The 19,027-nt window shown below is 37.0% G+C and overlaps 1 protein-coding gene across 2 annotated transcripts in view; it reads right to left on the bottom strand.

The window, feature by feature from the left end:
- Window positions 1-19,027, bottom strand: part of LOC131149281 (DNA polymerase epsilon catalytic subunit A-like) — a 152,062-nt gene that overhangs the window by 13,323 nt on the left and 119,712 nt on the right. For both annotated transcript variants that reach the window (XR_009135188.1, XM_058099594.1), the window contains exons 36-44: window positions 11,746-11,878; window positions 11,533-11,634; window positions 11,366-11,449; window positions 10,121-10,195; window positions 9,790-9,849; window positions 9,430-9,692; window positions 9,305-9,353; window positions 8,983-9,143; window positions 8,836-8,902 (exon numbers count right to left, since the gene is read on the bottom strand). Coding sequence is in view for 1 of the 2 variants with exons in the window: in XM_058099594.1 (XP_057955577.1) it covers window positions 8,836-8,902; window positions 8,983-9,143; window positions 9,305-9,353; window positions 9,430-9,692; window positions 9,790-9,849; window positions 10,121-10,195; window positions 11,366-11,449; window positions 11,533-11,634; window positions 11,746-11,878 (994 nt within the window). In the remaining variant the exon portion in view is untranslated. The remainder of the gene's footprint in view (window positions 1-8,835; window positions 8,903-8,982; window positions 9,144-9,304; window positions 9,354-9,429; window positions 9,693-9,789; window positions 9,850-10,120; window positions 10,196-11,365; window positions 11,450-11,532; window positions 11,635-11,745; window positions 11,879-19,027) is intronic.

Here is a 19,027-nt window from a genome sequence, read left to right as displayed (position 1 = left end):
AATGTAAAGATGATTTCTTATAAAGAGTGTATGAAAGCCTAGTTGCAGGCAGTTGTTGATGAATTTGAATTGAAGTGAACGTGAGTTTTCCCCCTGGCATTAGGGTTCTGTAGCCATGGAGACATTAGAAGAGAAGAAGGAAACGGAAGGGAAGAGAGAAGAAAGGTTCTGCAGCCACAGAGACATTAGAAAAGAAGGAAGGGGAAGCACAATCACTTCAATTCAAATTCATCAACTACTGCCTACAACATGGCTTTGATACACTATTTATAAGAAATCCTCTTTACATTAAATTACACTTAAATCCCTAAAACTACATTACATTACAAATATACCCCTACTTTACACAAATATTACAAACAACCCCAAATAAACAAAATCCTATACTAATTAATACGAAACACACATAATAAACTACAAACTTAACCCCACAATTCCTTAACCCAACTCTTAATTATTTTCCAACAAGGATCTTCCCAAGGTCTTACTTCTTGTCCTACATCACCATGTTATCCTTGCCAATAGGTCTTACCCTAGCTGGGGAATAGGGGCAATAAATCTATATCCTCTGTCCCCCAATCATATTTTCTATATTTACCAAGATTTCTCTTTAAATACTATGTCCCTTTGCAAGATTACAAAATCATTAAATAGTTAGTCACCTTTCCCAACATAATTGTGAAGACGAGGAAGATGATTAGCAGTATACTTGAAGATGGAGGACTTTACTGTTATGGGTTGTTATCACCATCCACTTCTTACACTGCTGCAGCAACAGTGCTCTCAATTTATTGTCATCTCAATCATCCCTCCATGGGCAAATTGAAGTAGTTGGTTCTTGGATTGAGTGCTATGTCTACTTTAGAAATTGAGTCATGTCATTTGGGAAAGCATCATTATATTCCTTTTGCTTCCTAAGCCAATGAATGCATTGTAAGCCCCTTGTATAGTTGTAATAGTCCATTATGATATTTGGTGTCTTAGTTGTGCTATTCCAAAGTTGAATTTTCGGTATTTTGTTACCTTCGTTGATAACTATTGAACGATGCATGACTTTATCTAATGAAAGAACATTCTCAATTATTTTCTGTCTTTTGTAGTATCTATACTGAAACCAAAACTCAATTTAATTCTTCTGTTTAAACTCTTCGCAGTGATAATGCTAAAGAATACTTCAGCATTTGAATTGACCAGCCATATCCCATATGACTATTGCAAGCATGTTTCATTAATCATCTAGTGCTCACACTCCACAACAAAATGAAGTTGTTGAAAGGGCAAATTAACATATTCTTTAAGTTACTCATAATTTGTATCAAATCAATATATCCGAAGTATGCTGGATTGATGTGTGGTTAGCGCTTGCTCTCATGTCAATAGAATGCCATCCATTGTCCTTGGAGTAAAAACCCTACTCTATTCTATTCCGTGATTGTCCCATTCTCATTACCTCCCAATATATTTGGATGTACCCTACCCTAAGGTACTCCCTGCAGTCACCGCCGTGCACTCTCCCCTCCCCCTTGCTGCTGGCGATAAGCTGTTCGTGCCGCTGCACTCTCGCAGGTCAGTGGATGCATCTTGAATTTGATTCGCCCATCTCGCTGCCGCCGCTTCTGCACTCTTCCTACCCTCATCCTGCCGCTGCACTCTCCTCCCCCAGTGCTGCTGCTGTGTTCTCCCCTCTTCGCCGTCCGCCGCCGCTTCCGCACTCTTCCTACCCTGCCATCATCGCCGTACATCTCTCCTCCCCCAGCGCCGCCGCTGCGTTCTCCTCTCTCCGTTGTCCGCCGCCGCTTCTACACTCTCCCTACCCTGTCGTCACCGCCGTGCACTCTCCCTTCCCCCTCGCTGCCGGCGCTAAGCTGTTCGTGCAGCTGCACGCTCGCAGGTCAGTGGACGCATCTCAAACTTCTGCTGTCCTTTTGATTCGCCCATCTCGCCGCCTGCCGGATCTCCAGGACATTGAAGTCCTTAATCAGGTATGTCTCTCTTCAACCATCGCACGGTCTAGGGTTTCGCTGAAGTTAGGCACCTACGATGGCGACGCCTGCTGACCCTCTAGTGGATCCTCCACCAGCAGGGCCTCTTTCGAAAGGTGGTTCAAGACTTTTGTCGTATGCCCATGTAGTATCATGTTCTCATGCTGTTAACCCGTCGCCTTCCTCTTTCAAACTAGCCATGAGATATCTTGTGGATGTAGCGCCTTCCTTTTTCAAACTAGCCATGAGATATCCTGTTGATGTAGATGGAGATATTGGATTCATTTTCTCTGAGGCTAAGATGAACAAAGTGGGGAAGATTTCTGATTTGCGTTAGTTTTGAAATTTTTGCGCTCTAGGCCATCCATTGATGTTATCCGTTTGAATATCATAAAGTCTTGGGGCCTTTCGGAGATCCCTTCAGTTAGTTTCATGGATGATTTTCACGTACTGGTTTAGATGAATAATGAACGAGATTTTCTTCATGGATGGTCTCGTAAAGGAAGGATTTTAGCTGGGTTTCCGTTTCGTCTTTTTCGATGGACAAAGGAATTCAATCTGAAGTAGGAACCATCCTTGGCCCCTCAATAGTTATTTCTCCTTAGTCTTCCGATGCACATGTACAGACCTGATTGTTTACAGATTCTAGCCACGAGGTTTGGTTGATATCTGGGAATTGACAATGCTACGCTTACCCGAACTGGAGCTACAGGTGCAAAATGTGTGTGGAGGTGGATTTATTGGTAGATCAGGTGGCTGCTTTCCCTATTGTTGTTTCTGCAAATCAGAAAATTTGGTAGGAAGTGAAGTATGAAAAGCAAGAATTTTATTATGAGAAATGTCATAGACAAGGGCATTCAAAGGTGGTATGCTGAGTGGGTGAAAGGAAACAGAAAATTGGGGATAGGCATAAGGATACAAAAAATGCTAGACAAGAAAATCGACAAGAAGTTTGGCGTGTGAAGCATTTGGATAAAGGGAAAGAGGTTTAGAGAGAATTGATAGATCCATGCATTGTTGAAGAACCTTAAGAGGTGGATCATGTTCAAGAGGGTGCAATGACATCACAAATTTTGCCAGTGATGGAGACAGTTATGCAAAGTGAGATGGAAGAGGAGGAGTTTGTTCCTGAAGAACCGAGGCCTGAAGTGGAGATTTTGCAGTTGAACACAAAACAGTATGAGATTGAGCAGAGGGAGGAGATTACTGAACCAGTCCTGGGTGCTCCCGACGCTGATATGTTGATAGTGAAAGATGTTATAATAGTGCATGATCAGTTGATGACATCTTGTAACATGGTTTCAGAAATCTTGGAACAAGAGTGTACAATCATGCCTAGGTATGTCCTACATAATTGTGAATCGGATAGGGAGGTGGAAATAAATACTTTGGAGAAACTCCCATTGGAAAAAGGGTATTGTTCGGATGATGATTTACATGTTCCGCTTGTTAAGTTGAAAGATATTGAAGTTTCAACGGGTTATTACCCGTCCAAAGAAACTTGATTTATGATTAATACAATTCTAGTGTGAAACGTGCGGGGTTTAGGTATGTCTAAAAGCCGTTTACAAAAATTAATGAGGAAATTTTCGCCTTCTATTTTGGTTCTTTCAGAGCCATTTTCTGATGAAAGTTTGATATTCCAATGGGCTGGCTTTCTAAATTTTCCGAATTTTTGTGCGAATGCATCGGTTGGGGGGGGGGGGGGGGGAGGGTAAACTTTCGATGTTTTGGGAAGAGGAAGTGTGCTTTGAGTTACAACATATATCTGATCAAGTTATTTCGGGTATTTTTAGTTATGTGGAACAAAATTTCTTGGCTTCATTTGTTTATGCTAAATGTCATCAAACAGATCGCTGAGAAATTTGGAATGATTTGGAGTTTGTAAAGAGGGATGATTTCCCTTGGTCAGTGGTGAGAGATTTTAATACCATCTGTTCATATTCGGAATGTATTGGTGGTCATACGAGACCGTTATCGGCTATGGAGGAATTTAGTACTTGCTTGAACAATTGTGGTCTTAGAGATTTGGTTGTTACTGGCAGCAACATGTCTTGGTGTAATGGTCACAGTGAAAATTCTCGGAGTTGGGCAAAATTGGATAGGGTCCTCTATAATTCGACTCTTCTTCAATCTTTACCAAATATTTATTTTGAGTATGGAAATAGGAGGATTTTAGATCATAACCCATTGATTATTCGATTTCATAGAAATTAGCATCGGTATGGTCCTTCTCCCTTCAAGTATCAGAATATGTGGAGCACTCATCAGTCTTTTAAGTCTTGCGTGGAGGAAGCCTGGAGGGAGGAATCTCATGGCATGAGTTTAGTTAGACTTGCTGCTAAATTGAAGCATACGAAAGTTGCAATTCGAAACTGGAACAAGCAAGTATTTGGACATGTGCATCAGAACATTAAAAAATTGGAGGAAAGTATGGAGGTTCTAAAGGCTCAGCTTCAGGGAGTGTATTCACCAGAAATTGAGGAAGATTTCTTCCTTTCTAAACTCGAGTTGGAAGCTTGGGAAAAGAGGGAGGAGACTCGTATTTCTCAGCTAGCAAAAAAGAAGTGGTTGGAGGTGGGGGATAATAATACAAAGTTCTTTTATGCATTTGTGAACCAAAAGAGGAAGAAGGCTATGATTCATTCATTGAAGCTTCCGAATGGAGAAGTGTTGGATTCTATAGAGGCTGTTCATGAGGGTGCAGTAAGGTATTTTCAAACTTTCTTAATAGGTGCAGGACCTAATTGAACAACTTAACTTGATGATATTATATCTCCTATGGTTTCTAAAGAGGAGAATATTGCTCTTTGTCATGCTCCATCTGAGGCGGAGGTAAGGGATGCTTTTCTTTCTATCTCGAGAAATAGTAGCCCAGGTCCGGATGGCTCTGGTTCAGCTTTTTTCTATGATTGTTGGGATATTGTAAAAGAAGAGGTGATCGATGCAGCTAGAGATTTTTTTGTTGGGTCTCCTTTTCCTAGATTTTATTGTGCATCCTACATTGTTCTAATCCCAAAAGTTTAGAATCCCCAGAGTTTTGACAAGTACAGGCCTATTAGTCTTTGCAGTGTTATCTACAAATTTTTTTCAAAAAATATTGTTGCAAGGATGGCAAGTTTATTGTTTGCATTGATTTCTCCAGAGCAGGGAGCTTTCATTCCTGGTAGAAGTATATTTGAAAATATTACATTGGCACAAGAAATGATTCATTCTCTGCATAAGAAGTCTAATGGTGGAAATGTAATGATCAAAGTAGACATGACTAAGGCTTATGATAGGGTCGATTGGGATTTTTTTAAACTTGGTTATAAAAAGATTTGGATTCTCCCAGAGATTTTGAGGTTTAGTGGTGGAATGTGTTTCCTCTCCTTGGTTCTCCATTATGATGAATGACACTTATAAAGGTTTCTTTAAACCTTCTCGAGCGCTTCGCCAAGGAGACCCTCTATCTCCTTATCTGTTTATTATTTTACAGGAAGTTATTTCTTAGATTCTAAAGAAAAAAATTATGGAGAATAAGATAGGAGCTTGCTATCATCCTCGTGGAGTGCCTTTGGTATCTCATCTACTTTATGCGGATGACATTCTTATTTTTGCCAATGGTAAGAGAAGTTCCATTCAAATGCTTATCAAGACTCTTAAGAATTATGAGGATTGGTCTGGCCAAATGATAAATAAAGACAAGTCAAGTATTTTTTAGTCAAAGAGAATTGCTTATGCTTGGAAGCGATCCTTGTTAAGGATGACTGGCTTTGCGGAAGGAGGGTTCCCTGCTACATACTTGGGTGTTCCTTTGGTATCAGGTCGTCTTACGGGCCATAGTTTAGAGCCTCTAGTTGCTAAATTGAGAAAAAAGATAGCGGGTTAGAAATTTAAGCCTTTATCTCAAGGGGACCTCTTAGTTTTAATTAAGCATGTATTATCATCAATGGCGGTTCATCAATTGGCGGTACTTGACATTCCTAATATTGTCTCCACAAAGTTAAATTCCATGTTATCAATTTTTTTTTGGAATAGAGTAAATGATAAAAGAAAAAGGAAATGGTGTTCTTGGCCTAATATATGTAAGCCTGTTTATGAGGGTGGTTTGGGTATTAGGGATTTTGAGGAAGTAAAAAAATCATTACATAAGAAGTTTGTATGGAGATTGTTAACTATGGATAATCTGTGGACTCAATTCTTTAAAGCCAAGTATTTGAATAATAGACACCACTTGAGAGAAATAAAGCCAAATAAAGGAACCAGATTTTGGAGATCGATTGCTCGTGTGATACCTGAAGTATTAGAGCATGTTCGTGTTCAAATTAAAGAAGGGTCGGCCTCTTTCTGGTTTGATCGATGGTTAGCCTCTGGTCCCCTTTGTGCTAAGGTTTAGGAAATCAGAAACCATAAGCTACAAACATGAGATTGTTGGGATAGAGATGGGTGGAATGTTGATTTATTAGTGGATCTGTTGGGTGAAGAACAGGCTAAGGAAGTAATGTACTCTGCTATTTCTTGCAAGGAGGGTCTAGATATAGTAATTTGGGAACCTTCAACAGATGAGAAATTTACCACGGCAAGTGTTTGGGAAATTATAAGGGAGCGTAAAGAGGAATTCTTAGTTTCAAAATGGATCTGGCATCCTATGTTGCCAAAACGGGTGTCAATTTGTATGTGGAAGTCTTGGTTCGCTTGTCTTCTGGTTGATACTCGTATTCAAGAAGTAGGTGTTCAGATGGCCTCTCGGTGTGATTGTTGTTCAAATGCCAAGATTGAATCTCTAGACCATGTGTTTTGCACGAGATATTTTGCTCAGGAGGTATGAAAACAAGCAGCAGTGGCATTGAATGTTAGTTGTATGGCAACGAATACATGGAAAGCCTGAGTTAATTTCTGATTTAGTTGTGCAAGACGGGCCTCACAGTTAGGCATTTTGGTAGGTCTCATACCTAGTCTCATCATTTGGAGACTTTGGACACATCGATGTAGAGCCAGGATGGAATCAATTCATGATTCGGTGAGAACTATGTGACTTGATATTAAATATTGGATGAGATACATTTCGGACAAGTTAACTAAATGTGCACTTGCTTCTTGCACGGATATTGTAGTCCTTCGTGCTTTGGATATTCAAGTAAAAAATGTGAGGGTTCGTCTTCCTTGTGTAGTCAGATGGTGTAAACCTGGGATAGGTTGGGTTAAATTGAATGTGGATGGAAGCTATAGAGGTAACCCAGGTAATTGGGGTGGTGGAGGCGTGACGAAAGAGGATTATTTAAAGCAAATTTTTCCTCATTACTGATTATGGAACCAATAATAGGCTGAATTGAAAGCGATTATTATAGGGATTAATCTGTGCAAAGATCTCGAATTTGATCAAGTGGAAATTGCCTGTGACTCTGCTTTGTTGGTTCAATGGATTAATTCTGGGAAGTGTTTGGCTTGGAACTTATGAGAATTGTGGGAAGAGTTTGTGTTAGCATTGAAAGACATACATTACAAAGTGAAACATGTTTACAGGGAGGTGAATCAAAGTGCAGATTTCTTTACCAAGCAGAGTGAATCTGGTATATCTTGATCATATAGTTGCCAAAATGAGCTTCCACAGCAAGTTAGGGGAATGATTCGATTGGATTTGTTGGGATTTCCTTCCTTGCGCTTGTGATGCTTTGTGCTGGTGTTTGTGAAGGTTGGAGTGGTTGGTTTATTCCTCGAGATCTTCTAGAGTTTTGTTTGTTTTCCACTTATAGTTGTTTAGTTCTTATTCATTTGTTTGGTTGTTGGTTATTGGTTTATTGGTTTTGAATTAGTTGGTTAAGTCTATTTTAGATTCTTGGGGTTTGATTTTGTTTCACCCAAGTCTCGAGGTTGGAACCACGGTATTCCTCCGCCATAAGTGAGGGGTTTTCTAATAAAGATAGGAGGTGCCGTCCTCCTTTTTCGAAAAAAATAAAATAAAATAAAATAAAATAAAATTGGATGTGCCCTTTGTACATTAGTCAACTCTTTTAACTCTAGATGTCAATAAGTTGGATCTTCATATGTGTTACTCTGGGATATTCCCATACTCAGAAAAAGTATCAGTGCTACAATCCTACCTTGCGTCATTTCTTTATCTTTAGTAATGTTGATTTCTTTGTCTATACCCTAGTATTCTTAACTCTTTGAGCCCTATAGATCTTAATGATTCCTTCCATTGCCTATTTTTTTCCTATTTTGAGCTTATTGTTTTGACCTAGTCATCCTTCCGAGCCTTCATTTTCATCGAGTCCTTCTAATCATCTAGATCATCCTAATTTGCAGGTGTATACACGGCAATGACTCAAAGTAGGAGATCCCCATAGACTTTTGTGTTGCACCTTTAATTTCATTGTGTACTGATCCTCTTTCTCATGATCTTAATCTTCTTATTGCTGTTTGAAAAGGTAAACACACTTTTGCCCAGCATCGTCGCGCAAAATTTGCGTGTTATGAGAGAGAGAAACACAAATAAAAAGATCATTTATTGGCCTAAAATCTTGAAGTTGACAAGTTCTTTATTATTAAAAACTGTTTCAAAAATTCTTTATTATCAGAAAATGTTTCAAAAGAACCATGTTTGCAAAACTCTATGCTTAAGAAAAAGATATAGCAAATTCTAAACTTAAACAGAGTATCTTCTTGGCTGCTTCTCTTGTTTAGAAACCAGGTGAATACACTACCATGGGAAATCAAATGTCTATAGTAAATTCTCTATGACCAATCAAATAAAATTCATTTCATTGGCTTGGTTTTCTTCCTTATTATGGGGATAGAGGAAGTTTCTTCTTAGTTTCTGTCAAAAATAGAGCTATATATTTAAAGCAAGTAGAAAACCAAGCAAACAAACCTGATCCATAAAAAGTAAGGAATGCCAGAAATGTAGTGGTTCGAGCTCAATCCACTCAAATAAATCTCTACAAAAGAGAACAGAGAATGATTATGGAAGGGAAGGCAAAAGATTCAAGTTAATGACAACTTCTCAGCCAACACCTACCTAGTTTGAAGAGTTTTGAGTAAACTATCACAGTATGCCTTGGCTGTAGATAAATCTAGCTTTCCTGTGTCTATAATAATCTTCGAGAAGTTTGCAAATATAATTGTGGCACCCAATTTGCGAAACTCAGCCAACAATAGTGCAAACACCTTTTGCATGACCTGTAAATATTGAGAACAATCAAGAGTAGGTCCTAAACAAATCATGACACACAAACGCCCCATTTAACATTGTGAAATGTGTTACAATAGCACTAACAGGATCTAATAGAGCAAAAAATTGGGAGATGGAATTTTTTTTCTTTGCTTAAACAAGCATCTACCTTGTGAAGCATCCGGTGAAGAGCTGGATCATGAAGTTTTGATTGTGGGCTGCAATACAAAAGGCAAAGGTGTAACTAATTGAATTGAAAAAGGAGGAACATGTAACAAGTTGACATGTTACAACCTGCAAAGCCATCGATATAGATGCTGCAATATTGCATCAGCAAATACATTTCCAGATGTAACTGCATCTGCCAGGCATCTCTGAATTAATTGCTTCAAGATGCGGAATGCTGATGCACATGAGGTAGCTTCATCAAAGCCACATTGTTCATTCAAATTTTGTGCACCATAATTCACATCCTGGTCAAATCCAAATAAAGCACCCCCTTCCATTTCATTCACTTGATTGCTTTTAAGAAGGGCATTTACAGCCAGGTGATGAATCTGCACGAGCAAATCTTAACAAAATATTAATCCAATCAAACAAAATTTTTAAAAAATAAAATAAATAAGAAAAGAAGTATAAATATATTTACTGGACCTTTAGCTCCACAGTGACCTTTCTATAGGCTCCAGGATAAGTAAGAACAGGTTGATGGACCTACTTTCGAAAAACCACTGGTAAGTTCAGAATTGATTTCATGAAACCAGAACTGTGGACATAAAGAATCTTCTACTTTAAAAACATAGAAAAGGACTATAGATCAGCCCAAACACATCTCAAAATAAAAAAAAAAAAATTTCAAGAAAGAGATAATTTGGAAGAGAAAAATAAAAAGATAAAAAAAAATTTGCACCACCAAAACTGACAAGAAAAGCCAAAATAACCATAATTTACTGCCCTGGTACAACTATATGCCCATGTCACTAACCTCATCTGCAAAGCATGTATCTTCTTCAGTACTGCCTCCTAGATCTGGAATGCCATCATCTGATATCCACAGTACCTGGGAGAGAATCATAAGCTAAGTGAGCTAAAGAAATAGCTGAAAATAAGGCATAAAAACACAGGGAAGAGATACTTTGTAAAATATGCAAAAAATTGATAACTTAATATTTTTAATTTTCAAGTATGACACTTAATGACAATGCACATGCATATTAAACAGAAGTTAAAAAAGAAAAGAAAAACAAAGCATGTTCGATTAGATATGTAATATAAGCTGTCAAGATACAAATTCAGCAAGATGCCCAATGAACTAGTTTGAGCATCAACACAAGACATCAAAGGGCAACATGCCTGATGAGTAGGACCGAGCCTAGCGGTAGGCATGTTCTCAAATTTCCACAAATTTGTAAAAATTCCCATCAAAATTCCACTTTCAACTATCCTCAAATCAAAATGACAATCAATTTCGGTCTAACAAATTCCATTTAAGTTTCCACAAGTCACTCAAAATTTATCCCAAAATCTAAAAAATTAAGTGAATATTTTTGAAAAATTTAACTACGGAAAATTCCTTGAAAATGAAACATGAGCTTTGAAACCCAAAATTGAATTTTTAATGAATCATTTATTTTATTAAAAATTGAGACAATAACAAAAAATACATGAAGATAGCTTTCAAGAATTTTGAAAATTTTATGCCAAATTGAACTTAGATATTAGTTACAGCATCTATTTGAGCTTTTACATTAAAAATAGCTACACTTTTATAATAATTTAATTGACTGATGAATTTCATTATGCTAATTGAATACGTTTAAAATGATTTTTGTATTATGGACATTGCACCTTATAAACCACATACTTCTCCAAACGCATTTTATTTATAATATACGTTCTAAATCTGGCATTATTATGTCTATTAACAGTTTCTAAAGTTTCAATAAAAAAATTCCATGACTTACTACTAATTTCTATAATTAAAAATCAAAATTGAAACAAACAAACACATTGAAATTTCAGTAGTTTTGAAGCCTCAAAACTTACAAAATCAAAATTTAAAACATTGATGGTAGGCCACCCCATCCCAGGACACAATAGTCCTCTCAAGTTCTTTTGTTTGGGGCACTTCCCTCCTTGTAAACCCAAAAGAAGAAAAAGGAGCAGCATTTCTACCATCAGAACATAGCACTTAGTAACTAAACAACATGATAACAGATCAAAAGATAACCTGTTGCTGATCATGCAATGCTCTTGAAAAGAATACATCTGCTGTATATATAAGCCAATCAAGTTCAAAATTACCCAGCGGTACCTGTGCCAGTAGAAATGTAAAAAATTCATATCCATATTAACATAGTGCAATATGCATAAGTAATTATTGAAATAATAATATACATGGGCATATCTTGAAAGAGATATTCTCTCATTCAACCACTGAGAAGATGCAGCACACCGTTGCATCCCAATTTTTGATGCTACTATTTGCCACCCAAGAGCCTGTACATAATAGATTTAATAAACATCATATGCATTCAACCATGTGATAGAACAAAATAAACCAAAGACAAACAGATAAAACGTAGAACGTATAGTCTGCCATTTTTCTACCTGATAGTGACTATCACGGGCATTGGAAGGGATGTTTACACATGGGAAATCCTCTAAAGCTCGTATACCTGACTTCATCAAATGAACATTTGGGCATTCAATGACAGCTATCGCAGGTCCATGATGTTGATGTCTGCCAATCAATATAATTATATAAGAAACTTTTAAAAATTACTACTATTCCATTTGTTGGACACATGAAAACAAATAAAAATTCTACATAAGCAGAAGATTAGTTAAGATGATTATATGTGTGTATCTTTCATTTTCATGAAATTGTCAAAATTTCCACCTTCTCCCACCTAGAAATCAAAATGGCAGCCAATTTCCATTTTACCAAGTTTCTTTTGAAATTCCCACAAATTTCATGAAATTTATTGAGATCTTGAAATTTCTGCAAATTTTTCAAAACTTTTAACTATAGAGAAATTCCTCGAAATTCATATTAAAGATTCATAACCCAAATTGAAAATTGTCTTAGTTTATCTAATATTCTGATTGCAATTAAAGATTATTACAAGGATATGAATATCTTTCAGACTTTTGGCATTATATGTGTTGACTTTTTGAGTCCGATCCTTGTTTTGATGCTGATAAAGCACCAGTATCTTATATGTGCATTTAGTCAGTGAATAGATTTTCATTTTAGCACGAACATAAGATACCGAAAAATAGATGCCAACAGGAACATAAAGCTCACACTCTCTGGGCGAATTCCATGGAAAATGAAGAGCAAAAGAAGAAGACATTTTGATTCTACTTGTATTGCATTGAATTTTTATTATTTTGGTCTGTAATAATGCATGCATCTGCATGTTATGTTTAAATGCTCAGAATGACCGTAGACAGACCCTAGGGACCGACACTCTTCACAGAAAACCTTTTTCTTAACAACTAAATTCATACAAAAAGGTTTAAATTGGTTATGGTCAAAATCGGGGCAAAAACAAGGTCGACCGATGTTAGGTTTTTAGGCTTAATTCAAAAGCATTGGTCAACTGAATCCTTTAGTACAAATCAGCTTGATCGACCGAACCAGCCCTGAGTCAAAAATTTGACTGTCTTGGTCGACCGAACCCTTGGCAGTATAAATGCCATGGTCGACCGAACCGGTCAGAAGTCAACAAGTTGACTTTTCACAGTCGACTGTATTGAAATGAACGTACCATCCACGGTTGACCGAATTAGAACATGTCTGACCCCCAACTGTTCGGCTGACCGTTTGAGTAGTTCAAATTGGCCATGATCGACCGAACCATATGAGCGGTCAACCGAACCTTAGCCACGGACAACCGAACCTATGAAGGGTTCAAAATCGCCTTGAGACGGTCGACCAAATCTATAGTTCAAAATTGTCACAGTCGACTGAACCTATTAAAGTGGTCGGCCAAACCTTTTCCATAGTCAACCGAACCTCTCGGGTTGGAAAATTCTTAAGGGCTAAAACGTCATTAACTTTTTAATTAAACATTCCAAAATGCCGAGCATGTCCCTCAACGGTCAAATTTCCTAGAAATCTATAAAGACCTCCATAACTCATATTAGTAACTTTGATTAACTCTAAAATTCTCTCTAAACTTTTGTTAATCAAAGTTCCCCCAAACCAATTTTTATAATTTAAATTCATTCTTTTGGGGAAAATTTTTTTATCCAAATCTCTCCTATGCTTTTATTTCAAAATCATTTTTGATGAGAGTATTTTATTTAGGGCATTTTACTTGCACATACTCTCACTTGTTCTTTATGTTCTAGAAATCATTTCCTGAGAATATTGCTTGCATTTCTCTCGGTTATTTCTTTGATAAATATTTTTGGGAGAAAATTATTTATAACACAAATATTTTCTTGAACTTAAATTCCCAGATTCTCCAAATATCTTTATTTGCAAAAATCTTTGTTGGAGAACATATTTATAATATTCACATATATTTCATTTTTGAATTAACAGTTTGAAAAACACCCTTACTCTACTAAGCATATTTCATATCATATTAGAGAATGCATTGTAGAGCTTAAACATGTACATCTTTGCTTGTATTTTCAGAAACATTATCTTGTACAAAAATGTTTTTAATGTACCGGTTGAGTTTAGTCCGAAAATTGAACTGGGGAGTCTCAGCTCCGTAAGTGAGACTTGTTGGGTTCAGTCCGAAAATTGAACTGGGGAGTCTTAGCCCCGTAAGTGAGACAAGTTGGGCTCAGCCTTGTAACTGAACTGGGATTTACCTCACCCCGTAAGGAGAGGTTGTAGCGGCTTCTACTCCGCCCGTTTAAGTGAGTAGGGTTAGTGAAATCCCCGGGGGGTATGCCCAAGGCGAGGACGTAGGCTAGTTTGGCCAAAACCTTGATAACAAATATCGTGTATCACTCTCTCTTTGTCTCATTTATATTTCTGCACTTAAATTTCTGCATGTGTATGCTTTCATTTATAGTTATAGTCATTTGCATGAACACCTCTATTTCAAATGAGATATGTTCTACATGTATGTCTGTACTTATCGCTTTATTAATTTACGTACACCTTTATATTATGAATGAGATATGAACTGTGGTAAATCAGCAAATATTTAAATTAGTCAAAAAGTTTTAAAACCCAATTCACCCCCCTCTTGGGATCACATCAATTCCAACAATATGAAAAAATTAAACTTTGATATTAGCTACAACATTTTATTTGACCATTTACTTCTAAATCATCTGTATTTTTATAATAAATAATATTTGAATGATTCATGAATTTCATTTATATTAATTGAATATGTTTAATATCATTACTACATTACAATTTTTGTACTTTATACACCACATGCCTGTCATTGATGAATTTCATTTTTAATATTTAAGTTTTAAATCTTGCATTATTGTGCCTACCTTTTAATAGTCTCAAACATTTCATAAAGGAGTTCCATGCTTTATTGCACATTTCCATAATTTTTAAAATCAAGATCAAAATTCACATTGACATCAAAATTTCATCAAAATTTACATACTTTGGTAGCCTTGAAATTTTCTCCGAAATCAAAATTTAAGACCTTGTGCGTGTATATGTGCATGTGTAAGATGCCAAGTGAGCAGCAAAGCAGCACTTGTTTCTATAGTGAAGTTGCTCCTTTTTTTGCTTCTTCCAGATTTCTTTCCTATTGCCTTTCTAGCTCTCTATTGAAGTCTTCAGTGAACTTTGTGTTGCGCTAGTTTGACCATAATGTATATACATATTACATATATGTGACGATGAGCATGGATGTCTGTATGCGGTGTGTGCGCACATCTATGGCTCTATGCCCATTCATAATACCTGTACATGAATGTACCTGTATAATTTACATGCATTATGGACATTTTTAGAGATAGGGAAGGTTTGAGATGGAAAGTTCATTATGAGTCTATTTATATATGTTCGTAATCCAAATAAAAATTACATAAAGTGCATGTATAGGTCCACTTCTGACCACTTCCCCATCTTGTTGGAATTGAGGAAGATTCTTTGGGGACCTACTCCTTTTAGGCTTGAAAATACGTAATTGGATCACGAACCTTTTAGCCCTAAATCAGGAATTCTTGGAATGAGGATGTGCAAAGGGGATGGGAAGGTTTTCGATTCATGAAAAAACTGATGAGGTTAAAAGAGAAGTTGAAATATTGGAATAGGGAGATGTTCAGAGACTTAAGGTTTAGAAAGGCCAATATCAGAGATGGCAATTGTAACTCTACATTTTTTCATAGGATAGCTATTGGGAAAATGAGGAAGAACTTAAATAAGGAATTCAGAAGTGGATATGGGGGTTATTATAGACAATCATAGTCAAATTGCTTTTGAAATTGCTGAGTTTTAATCTAATTTGTATTTCAAGGAGGATGATAGTAGACCTATGGCTGAAAGGATTAGAGTGGGACCCATTAGCTAGTGAGGAGGTGGTTTGGTTGGAGAGACCTTTTGAGGTAGAGGAAGTGAGGACCACAGTTTTTGGGGTGAAGAGGGATAAAGCTCTAGGACTTGACGATTTTAATATGGCTTTCTTCCACGATTATTGGAAGGTGGTTAAGGATGATTTGCTTAAGGTCTTTAATGAATCTAATGGGAATGGGATTTTAAGCAAGAGTATCAACTCCACATTTTTCACAATTCTACTGTTGAAGAAGAATAAATCCATTAAGATTTCAAACTTTAGACCTATTAGCTTAGTTTCTAGTGTTTATAAAATCAACACTAAAGTGTTAGCTAATAGGCTAAGTATGGTACTTGATAGGACTAATTCTAAGGCTTTGGGTGTGCTTGTGAGGAGTAGGCAAATTATGGATGCCATGCTAGTTGCTAATGAGGTTGTGGAGGATATTTGAAGAAGGAAGAAGAAAGGAATAATCTTTAAGTTGGATTTTGAAAAAGCTTATGAAGGAGTGAATTGGAAGTTCCTGGATAAGATTTTTTTGAGGAAGAGGTTCGGCGAGAGATGGCGGCACTGGATTAGAGGCTGTTTGCATAATGTAAGCAACTCGGTTTTAGTGAATGGCGAGTCTAAGTTGTGGTTTAAGGCTACAAGAGGGATTAGGCATGGTGACCCTCTTTCCCCGTTTTTATTTGTTTTAGTGGCTGATACTTTGAGTAGGATGGTGGATAGAGCCGCGATTAGAGGTTTAGTGAAAGGTTTGGAGGTGGGGAGAGAGGGGGTGAGGGTCTCACACCTTCAGTTTGCTGATGATACTAATGATACTATCTTTTTTTCTAGAGGACCATATACCCTCCTTAAAGAATATTTTGGGTTTGCTTCACATTTTTAAGAATGTTTTTGGGCTTAAGATTAATATGGGGAAGAGCAGTATCATGGCTATCAATATGCATGTTGAGAGTGTTAGGGAGTTATCTGTGGAGCTGAGGTGTAGTGTTTTAGATTGGCCATCTGCGGAGCTAGGGTGTAGTGTTTTGGATTGGTTGCTGTCCTATCTTGGGGTTCCTTTGGGGGTAACCCTAGATCTGCTAACTTTTGGGATCCTGCTGCGGAAAGGGTTTCTAATAGATTGGATGGGTGGAAAAGTACTCTTTTTTCTCTTTGTAGTAGAATTATGCTTATCTAGGCTTGTTTTTCTAGTATCCCCTTATATTTTCTTTCATTTTTCAAGATCTTGGCGAGGGGGTCACTAATAAAATTGAGAAGATAATGAGGGATTTCTTGTGGTTAGGGATATGGGGTTTTATGGATCATTTGAGTTGGGGAATGGTGCGTAGGTCTAAATAGAAGGGTTGTTTGGGTATTGGAAATTTGGTGTCTAAAAACACAGCTCTTTTGGCTAAATGGCTTTGGCAGTTTCCTACAAAGAATTCTTCCATGTGGCATTTGGTTGTTAAAAGTAAGTATGGCTTAAACGAGAATGGGTGGCATACTAATTTGAGATTTAGATGTTCTTCAAAGAGTTCATGGAAAGTTATCTCCTAGAGTTATCCCCTCTTCATTCCCCATATTAAATTCCTAGTGGGAAGAGGTAGTAATATCCGGATTTGGAAAGATCCTTGGTTAGGGAATCTAGTTTTTTCCACCTCTTTTCCACGCCTTCTTCGCCTAAGCTCAGGGCAGGATGGGTCCATTTCTTCTTTTGTTTTTGATCGGGTGTTCCTTTGCCCTCTTGGGATTTCCACTTTTGTAGATCATTAAATGATAGGGAGATGATAAAGCTATCCTCTTTGCTAGTCTTATTGAATACCTGCCCTTCTTCTTTGGAGGAGGATAGGCGGTCTTGGTCATTGGATCTTTTGAGGGTTTACTCTTGCAAATCTTTTTGTGATTTTTTGAATAGATCTAATTTTTATTTTCCTCTCTATAGTTCCATTTGGAAGACCAAGTCCCTTTTAAAATTAAGGCTTTTATCTGGTTGGTTGCGCTTGATAGGATAAATACCAATAAATTGTTACAGGTTAGGAGACCTTTGAAGGCTATATCTCCAGACATCAGTTCTCTTGTCTTAATTGTTTAGAATCATCATTGCATTTGTTCATTCATTGCGAGGAATGAGTCATTTGGTATTTTAGGCAAATGTTGGGTGAGTTCTAAGACAGTGGAGAATTTTTCGGCAGTGCTTTGGAAATGTGTGTGTGTGTGTGTTTTTTTTTTTTGCAGTCTTTTGGGGGTTGTGGATGGAGCATAATGTGCACAGTTTTCAAGGGAAGAAGTTGTCTCAGTTGTTGGTTTGGGAAAGGATACATCATTTGGCTACTCTTTGGTGTGTGGGCCAAGGAATTTTAAGGGGGTGAGCTTTTCTGATGTTCAGCGATTGGTTATGGGTTGAAGTGTCAGTTCGTGCTGGTTTTTCTCTCTCTTGTTTTTTAGTCTTTAGGTTGTTTCTTTTTTTTTTTTATCTGGATTTTTCCAGAATTTGTAAAGGAGATGTTTTATTCTCCTAGCTGTATATTCTTATTCTATTAATGAAATCCTTCTTCGTACGCGTATGTACATGCATGCATAAATGAATGTATGCATACAGCCAAATATTGACACATGCTACATGGCTTCATAGTAAGGAGACCCTGCCACTAACATCAAATACAATTATTTTATTTTATTTTATTTTTTACACATAGGAATATATATATAGCAGTATAAGTGTACATGCTACATGGCTTTACGGCAAGGAGACTCACTGACACAAAACAATAAGCAATATTATTTCATTCTTTTCAAACTGTGAGATTACTATTACATGCATGCAAAATTTGTTTTTTCTAAGGCTACACTCCATATGGATAATAAAATAAAGCGAGAATCGAACAGTTATTATCTAACTGAAAAATCTATTTTGAAGGAATTGGACTGCAACACAGCACCCATTGCTGCAGTTAACTGCTCTCCTTTTTTCCTTGCCTTGTTTTTTTTGCATTTTTTACCTCGTCTTTTTGACTCCTTATTTTTTCAAGTACACACTGAGTGTGTAGCGTGTGCATAATGTATATGCATCCATGATTGACAAGTGAGTACAGACATGTGTGCATCTATGCGAGTGTGTGTGTATACACCAGTCCATTCATAATACATGTATGTGAAAGTATGTGTATATTTTACATGCATTAAAGTTATTTCAACTGTCAGGAGGATTTGGGATGGGAAATTTTTTACTAGTCTACTCATTTGTGCACAATCGAAATTAAAATTGTGTACAGTGCATGTACATGTGGTATATGTGAACATACATATATAAATATACATGTGTTGTATACATGGACATGCTCCATGGCATCATAGAGAGAAAGCCACTGAGTTCAACTAATATTATTTTAATTTGTCCCATGCACAGAAAT

The sequence above is a fragment of the Malania oleifera genome, chromosome 2, assembly GCF_029873635.1.
Source record: "Malania oleifera isolate guangnan ecotype guangnan chromosome 2, ASM2987363v1, whole genome shotgun sequence".
Classification (NCBI taxonomy): Eukaryota; Viridiplantae; Streptophyta; class Magnoliopsida; order Santalales; family Ximeniaceae; genus Malania; species Malania oleifera.
Note: the sequence above shows the minus strand (reverse complement) of the source record. Positions and strands in the feature narration are given on the sequence as shown.